Raw genomic sequence first — 8892 nt, forward strand, 5'->3', positions numbered from 1 at the left:
ATGAACAAGATCTTGGTCTTGTTTCAAAACAAAACAAAACAAAACAAAACAAAACAAAACAAAACAAAACAAAACAAAACAAAACAAAAGTCAAGCCCAATCCTAGAGTGGAGACCTTATCAGAATCAGCAACAGTAGAATCAACAACAGATCTTCGTTTGTGGAATGAACGTGTCGTTTCTTACACTTCCCACTTAGTTTGTTTTTAATTTATGACAAGACACGGCTAAATTTCAGACAAAAAATATAGATATATTTTTTAAATCTTTACAATAAATCAGGACGTCGGAGCTGACACAGAGCACATGTCAGTTTATTTAGGTGCTCGATTCCAGCTCGCGCAGATGCAAATAACCCTGGTAACAGTTGAGTGCACAGTCCTCTCTTTGCTTTTTCTAATTTTAAAGCAAAGAATACATCTGACTGCCTTCAAGTCTGTGCAAATAATCCTTCAGAAGAAATATCCAAGATTCTGTCCGCAGAGGTCGTTTGGTCTCTCCCAGATGATGACGTGAGTTTGTTTTTCTTCAGATAAAGTGCTCCTGTCCAGCAGAACTCAAGGCCTTCAAAGCGTCCGAGAACTTGGGTGCGGATGAGGCCCTGTCATACGAACTCCAGCTTCCCGTGCCCGCTGTACATGCCCCAGTGAACGAGCGAGAGGATCTTGTCGTTGCTGAGGTCCGCCTGCCTCAGTTTGTCACAGGTCAGGCAGCAATTCTCGTGCCCGCTCACGGGCACCATGCATTCCAAGTCCAACTTTGCCACCTGCCCCTTTTTGGAATGGTGTCCGTGAAAGCTGTAATGCAAACGCGACAGCATCTGCTGCCGCTGGTCCTGCAGTCTCTTGTTCTCGCTTCGAAGCATCCTCAAGGCTAACATGATAAGCAACACTAAAATCAGGCCGCCGGCGATGGGAACAGCGATCACTGCTGCCCGGAACCACAACTCTTTGGAAGAGGTCAGCTCCTGCACTTTGGTGATGAGGTTCCTGCTCCCGTCGTGCCGATACCGGTTTCCTGGTCCTGAGGGAGTACAAGGAACGAGGAGACTGTGTTAACCCCTCCTGTGGACTGGACACTTACGATCATCTATCCGTCTGGCACGACGCACCCCATCTAAAAGAAGCTTACAGTGACCTCGGCAACTTTCAGAAAATGAATGTTGCAAACACGATGCCCAGAGGCTTATAAAAAAACAGGTGTTTAGAGACTGTCGTTACTGAAGAGCAATGGTCTTCTGAGGTCTTGAACGTGTAGAAAAACCAGGCAAAGCCCATCGTGTAGACAGACATCTAATGCTCAGGCAGACATAAAAGCGACTCAACAGAGATGCATCTTTGCACCCAGCCATGCCTCTCCCTCCGGTGTCTCTAATTACATTCACAGCAAAATCAACAGCAGCAGGCACACCAAGTCGCGGCTGCCACAAGCCCGTAGATCAGGCAAGCGTTGTGGTTAGAAAGGGCTTCCACCTACCTGAGGCCTCCCCCTTGGGAGGAGCCAGGACATCCTGCAGCCCTCTGTAATTGCACATATCTTCATGACAGCATCCCAGCGTGGGCATGGTGGTGCCAGAGTGGTTCCGTGCCTGTTTGGCTTGGCAGACGTCCGCTGTGCTCGCGAGAGAGTCCAGGCAGCCATGGGTGAGCGGGGAATTTGTGTTCTGGGGATCGAGAAGCCTAGAGAAGCAGGCGCTCAGCTCAGATTTACACATATAGCCAGTGGCCACGCAGTGGGCAGCATCACAATAGCATCTGATTTCACCTGAAAACAAGGAGAAATTGCGTCACACTCCTTCAGGGGGCAGATAATGCATCCCCCTAAGCAACTGCTAAATCGCCAAGATCAAAGGCACTAACTTTTAGAATATTCAGCTGAGCGCCTCCAATGGCAGTCCCCGGTAGACTGGAAAAGCCCTAGGTGCTTAAGTTTCAATCCAGTTCAATGTAATTTTAGAAATGTATTAATCCCAATTGCAGAGTATCAGAGTTCAGCCACGTCTGATGAGTTAGCAAGGAATTAAAAATACTACTGTTGGTTTTGAAGGAAAACAATCATCACGATAATTTCTACCGTAAGGTAAATTACACTGTTTATTCATCTTAATCCTACGTGACCATACAACATAAAAATGCTAGGCTTTTTGATTTTGTCAGTATAAATATTTGATCGGAACTACTGAATTGTTTACTACCTTAAAGGGCTGTGCCAAGATTTAAGAGCTTTAGCTAACACCTTATAAAGTTATTAACTAGAAACACAACAATCTAGAAATTGCTCCGGTCAGGAGGTTTTAAAACTATGAAACTGGGCAGCTATTTGCAACCTCTCTAGAAAAGGCAAACTTTGCCTATAAAGATCTTTTCATGCAGAGGAGCTTTTAGTCAGTATATTGTAAAACAGGAACTAGGCAGTTTACAATTAGTGGTTTGCTTGCCAAAGTCAATTTCTTTCAGCCCAAATGGAAAGTCATAAAACTGGGGGCGGAGGGGGGGGCGGGGGGAGAGCGGGAGGAGGGGTGGCGGGTATTAAAAAAAAAAAAAAAAAAGGCAAAGCTAACTTCTCCGCCCCTTAACTCCCCAGTTTTACATGTAATTCAACATGGGATCTAAAAGGGGAAACGTTGAAACTGAAAATCCTCCCCTGGTTGAATGAAAAATCCTTAAGGAAACCTCAAATTTTTCTCCAGGAAGTGATTGAAAGTTTCCTTTATAAAACTTATTTGGGGAGTTGCAAGTCACTAGTAACATTTTGCTGCATGCGCGCCCTGAGGCTCTTAGCATCAATTTCTAGTTGAAATAATCTGGGTCTCCGAGCTGTCCCTAATACCATAGCTGACAGTGGACTCAGGTCACTGTCGTATGCCACAACTAAAGCTACTAGAACGGAACTTAGGCACACTCCCCCTTCCCGGCTTCCCAATCTGAAGTTCTGTCTAGTTACTGAAACCTGTGCTCTGAAATTAAACACCAGGGACTGTGGCTTTATAGACCTCTTCCTACCCTCTCCTTTCTTCCTCCTCCTCTCCCTGAATGCGAATGCCTGAGTAAGGTGTCTCATTTAATTATCTGTCCAGATTCCAGGCCACCGTATGGTGTGCTCAGTTTTCACCAGAGGCTGCTAATGCTTCGGTTCTTAAAAAAAAAAAAAAACAAAAAAACAAAAAACCAAAACCTGCCAGCTAAACACAGATCTTTGGCAATGGGGAGTTTTTAAACCGTCCAAAGCTGGAGGTCTTTCTCCTATCCTAAATCTGCGCTCCCTGTCCCGGGTCTGGGCCCAAGTCCCTTACCCGGGGAAGACCTTGGGGCTGGAAACCCGCTTTGGCTGGGTTTTTGTCTCCTCTTTCCAATCTTGATGTTTTGCATAAAGGTCACCACTCCTAGGTGGGGAGGACTACATATCCCTAGTCTAACAAATTCCATGTATAGATTTAAAGTAGAAATAAAACAGATGAAAAGTCCATTCTGATCCTATTCACCTCACTCCTAGCACAGAAAAAGAAAAAAAAAAAAGTTAAATGTTTATGAGAGCCTATTTAAAATGCTATATTTGCCATGACCTAAAACAGTCTAATAAAATTTTGACAGGTAACTACGAAAGTTCTAACAACTTTTTTTTTTTAATTGGAGCCACATTTGAACAAGTTGAATGGACTTTTGTATTACTGTATTAAAACTATATTTCTGTCGTTTCATAAAGTTTCTTCCTGTGGCATGCGAAAGGCCCAAAAAGGGGACTGGTATTTGAAAACAGTGAACAATGCTCTTCTGTTCCCCCCCCCTTTCTTGTTACTGTATGTAGTGATTACACAAAAATGTCTGCTTTAGTCAAGATGGCTACAGGAGAGACTGCTGGCTTCTTTTAAAGCTTTTGAAGTCCGCAGCAGTCAGAAATCTCTGATCCCCTAATTATATCATTATCAGGCACATAGTTTCGGTATCTGTGACTTCATGTCAGCCTCAGTCCCTCCCTGTTCTGCCGGCCTTTGATAGGGCCAGGAGGCTCCCCTCTGCAGGCTACCAGGGCTGTTATTTAGGGTTAATTACACCCTTCCTTCCAAAATAAATAAATACTGTAGCACATCATCCTTGCTGGGCTAGCTTATCCTTTAACCTCATGCCTGCTACATGGCAATTAGAGAAGGGGGGTGGTGCAAAAGCGAAATAACGCTTCCCAGTTAAAAAAAAAAATTATCTGTTCACACAACTATTCATGGAGTTGGGGAGGGGGGAGGTGAGGGGAGGGTAACGTTGAAATCTAGGAGTTCTGGTTATTTCGACCTGAAAGGCGAAAGCCTGCAGGGGGAAATAAAGACCCTGACCTGTGCCTCTTTTTCTTTCTTTTCTTTTGTTTTCTCTTTCTTTTTTTGGTAGTGTGTAAAATACGAGGTGAGCGGTAAGTGGGACCGCTGACAGAGCCTACTCGTCCCAGCCACCGCGAAGCCACACAGCACACACTCCTGCACAGAGACACACACTTCGAGCACCTACTCTCGCACAGGGAGTCACGCACACTCGCTGGCTCACAAAGACACTCACACACACAAAGCCACAGTGGCGGACAGGGCCGCACGTGGAGACGTGCGGGGACACCCCCACACTCCAGCGCGGTGCCGCCCGGCCGCCCCCGCCCTCGCCCTCGGGGTGCGCAGGGAGGCGGCGGCCCAGCGCACTCCACCGCCCCGCTCCCCGGCTGCAGACGTTCAGAAGTTCGCTACGGACGGACTTCCAAAAACATTGTGACAAGCACTTGCCCTGAGGTCTGACTCCACCTCCACGCGCCGCGCCCGGGACACCCGAGGGGGCGGCCGCGAAGCCACCGCCGCGACTTCTAAGAACAGGCAACTTGTCGCGACCTGCGGGCTCCAGCGCGGGAGGAAACCTCGCCCGCCGCTAACAAAGCCTTGGCAGCCGCCTTCAAAGGCCCGCGGCGGCGGCCGCCCCGGGACCCCCGCGCGCCCCTCCCCGGGGAGCCCGCGCCCCGGGCCGGCCGGCGGGCACCCACCTTTGGTGAGCAGCACGGCCATGGCGCAGAGTTCGAGCTGCAGCCAGATGAAGATGTAGCTGGAATGGCGATCCATTGACGCCCCCCACGGCCGCGGCGCCCCCGCCGGCTCCCGGAGCCGCGGCGCAACTGCAGCCTACGACTCCCGGAGCGCGCAGTGCATGGGTGCTGCCCGGGGCGGCGGGCGCCGTCAGCGACAGGGCGAGGGCCCCGGCCGCGGCCAGAGCATGGAGCGCGGCTTGAGGGGCGCGGAGGAGCCCAGACGACTTTCGCGACTCGACTCCGCAGCCAGCGACTCCTCCGCTCCGCTCGGCGCTGCACTCCCGCGTGAGCTACCGGCCTCGATCCGCGTTGGCCGGGCACTCCGCGAGGGGAGAAGCTCCCCGAGCGCACGCAGAGACCGCCAGCCGCGAGCTCCAGCCTGCGCCCGCCTCAGCCGGCCCGGATCCGCGCCGTAAATAGCGCCCCGCGCCGGGAGCCGGCCAGACACCGCCCCGCCCCCGGCCCCGCCCCGGCAGCGCCAGCGCCGTCCGATTGGCCGCCAGCCTCCAGTCAATCATCCCCGCGGCGAGGAGGCGGGCCCAGAGGGGGGCCAGGAGGGACCTGCCCCGCGGCTCCTGGCGGCGCCGGCGTCTAGGGCCGCGGGCTGGGAGGCTGCCGTCTCCCGCGCTCCCCCTCGCGGATGCCTGCGCGTCCGTGACCTTGTGGAGGCGCGGGGTCGATCCCAGCCTCCGGGTCTGTCTCTGGCACTCGACACCGAGACCCTCACAACTCAGCCTTGGGCCGGCTTCTTTTTTGTTGCCCCCGAAACACGCGAGAGACCGCGCGGCCGCCTGCGAAAGCCCTCCCGGGCCACGCTGCGCGCTTTAGGAACCCCAGGGACAAGTGGCGGTCCCCCGGCGTGCGCCGACGGCCAAGGCGCCCCTGCCCAACCCTCCTGGCTTGCGTGTGGCCAAGGAGGGGGTTCCGTCGGGAGCCCGGAAGGGGGGCGGCCGGGCGCTAGGGTCTGCTTTCTGCCTTCCCCCAGCCGCCCTCCCTCTCAGCGCATCCGCCTCGAGCCGCCTGCCCTGTGATCAATAAAGCCCAGACAGACAGACTGTTGATCAGTGGGAGCCGCTAAGTTCTCCTGGGTAGACAGGGGACGAGTAGCCGGCTAGAGACACTTAACGAAAATTAGCAAATCCAAAAGCACCCGGCGCCAGCGAGACGACACTGGCCGAGACTGACACTCAATTAACCACCCCCCAAACAATCGCAGGCAAACACACCGGCTGACTCTGATCAATATCAGTCCCGCAGTGATCTCCTTTCTGAGATACTAATTCATTTATTAGGACTTGCAGGGCTGTCGGCCCCAACGTACCCAAAGGCGTTCCTGGAGGTTGTGCTGGTTTTTTGTTTGGTTTGTTTTTGTTGGTTTGTTTTGTTTTGGTTTGGTTTTTTAGGAGGTGAAATTCAACTTAAAACTCTTGATCCGAGGGAATGCTCTTGTATCCCTTCCTCCCATAACCTGAGATTAACAAGTCAACCATTTGCGAAATTTCCTTTTAGGATCAGCCAACATTTCCCTACCTGATAAAAATGTCAAGGCAGCGGGGGGGAGGGGGAGGAGGAAAAAAAGCATTTAATTCTAAGGTGGGAGATGTAAAGTCAAACCCTTTAGGACTATTGTACAGAAACGACCTTGAAGACTAAGAAAAAAATGTACATGTCTGGAGGACCGAAAATCAAGGTGAACCTTGTAAATTAAAGTTATTGAAAGTTCACAGAGGATACAGGATACAGTTAATGAAATTGCCATTAAAAAATAATGTTTATATGCAGAAAAAATAAAATAATTTCATAAGTTGATGCGCTGTCCATTACTTCACTAGATCAAAATTGCATCTAAAAAAGATGGGAGAAGTTTTAGGGGGAAATTAACCTGGCTGGAGCACCAGGTAAACTGCAGGCATTTCTCAAATGGTGGGTTGACCCTTGCTCCTGAGGAGTCTGATTAGAACTGCCTGACATCTGCTTCTTTGACAAGTTAACAGTTCTAAGGGGTTCACGAGACAGTACTTTTCACATAAGGACGCACTCTTTTTTTAACTCTAGAAGAGTCCATCATTAGCTAAAAGGAAGCTTTTAGAGTATATTCATTCAACTATCTTGAAGCGCCCACTATAGGCCAGGCTCAGTGTTTGGGGTTATAAAGATGTCAGAACCTAAACAGTAAATCACTAACAATGGAGTGGGGCGATGATAGAGATTTATGTGCACAATGTTATGCTGCATAAAGAAAGAAGAGATAACTAGACAGGAAGTTAAAGAAGTCCACGAGGTCTGCTGGAAGCAGTGACATCAGGCATGACTCCTAAAGAACAAAGAGAGTTGCAAGGAGACCATTACAAGCATAGAGGACCATGGGAACTTAGGCATGAAATTTATTGACTGCATTGGGGGATATAGGTGGTAAGTAGGGGATAGGGAGTTGGGACTGTGAGCAATTCTTTGTTGTTGGAGCATAAAATGTGAAGCAAGGAGTGGGCAGAGATGCACCAGGAAATAACTAGATTTACCTGTAATGCAAATAAATACTTGTTTAATGGAAGGCAGTCTGGGGGGGGAATGTGTTGATGAAAGTTCTATTGTAGTGAACGCTTTCTGAGTGCCTTTCAAAGAATATCCGATTTCTCTGTAGTGGGCATTGGCAGCCAGACCAGGGGCCTCTGTCCCTCTAGCCATAGGTAGTCACATGATCCCAGTTGGGCCAATTAAGTTCTCTCTCCTCCATCTTTGGCCAGAGATGCTGGTCAATCTGTAGAGGCCAATTCACAGGAGACATACAAATTCTGAATCCACCTGTGTGCAGAGAAAAAGAAAAATGACAAAGATGTAAGTCCAAATGGATTCACAGTCACATGGTGCCACTTCGGGTCCTTAGGTTCCATATTAAGGTTAACTCAGGCACCTAGGTAAGTCCCCCTCTCCCCCTTTTTTAAAAAATTTATTTATTTTTGAGGGAGAGAGAGAGACAGAGTGAGGTGGGGGAGGGGCAGAGAGAGAGGGAGACACAGAATCCGAAGCAGTCTCCAGGCTCCAAACTATCAGCACAGAACTCGACAAGGGGCTTAAACCCACAAGCAGTGAGATCATCACCTGAGCTGAAGTCAGATGCCTAACTGACTGAGCCACCCAGGTGCCCCTGTAAGTTCCCCTTTTTGCTTAAGGTTCTTTTACTTTCAACCCAAAGGGTGTGAACTATAATACTTGTATTTTATTGAATTCATTTTGACTTTCATCATTCCAGGATATCTACTTTTTTTGTTTCAAACACAGAGTAAGAATGTATGATCCATTCTTCAGACAATGATTTCAGCTCTTTTGTTTTTATTATTAGTTTAATGGGCAGGCTTTTTAAATGGCCAGAAATTAGTTTTAAGAAAAACAAGTCTGCGCTTTATCTAATGGTTTTGGAGCAGACGTGGACTTTTCAACTAAGTGAACAAGAGTGTTTGAATCAATGTGGAAAGTAAAAATTATTTTATGGATAATATGTCAATTATAAGGCCATATTCATAGTTGAGAGAATAGGTAACAATTTTAATTCAATTTAAGACTCAAGCAAATTGCTTCTCTATAGAATTTTACTTGCATTTTATGAATAATTCAGTTATTACTTTCCTACACATAGGTCGGTAAGGAGAAGAGAAAATAGTAAAAGCTAATGTCTTTTGGAAATTTAAATTAAGAAATGAACTCAGTGGCCAAAATTCTTTTCACTCTTATGAAGGGAATTACGAAAATATAAGCTGGAATCAGCTATGCATGCCTGAGAACAGAAAGCTGATTCTAGACCTAACAATAATATTAAAAGTTATAATAGTTTACTATTATTACCTTC

General features: G+C 48.5%; 1 protein-coding gene across 1 annotated transcript; it reads right to left on the reverse strand.

The window, feature by feature from the left end:
- Positions 1 to 231: 231 nt before the first annotated feature.
- On the reverse strand, positions 232 to 5421 carry BAMBI (BMP and activin membrane bound inhibitor). Its single transcript, XM_019465245.2, has 3 exons — positions 5007 to 5421; positions 1476 to 1763; positions 232 to 1022 (listed from the first exon to the last, which is right to left on the reverse strand). The coding sequence occupies exons 1-3, from the start codon at positions 5080 to 5082 to the stop codon at positions 604 to 606; spliced, it is 783 nt and encodes a 260-aa protein (XP_019320790.1). The 5' UTR covers positions 5083 to 5421; the 3' UTR covers positions 232 to 603.
- Positions 5422 to 8892: the final 3471 nt, after the last annotated feature.

This window comes from Panthera pardus, unplaced genomic scaffold (genome assembly GCF_024362965.1).
Source record: "Panthera pardus isolate Hobbes unplaced genomic scaffold, ASM2436296v1 HiC_scaffold_6, whole genome shotgun sequence".
NCBI classification, from domain to species: Eukaryota; Metazoa; Chordata; class Mammalia; order Carnivora; family Felidae; genus Panthera; species Panthera pardus.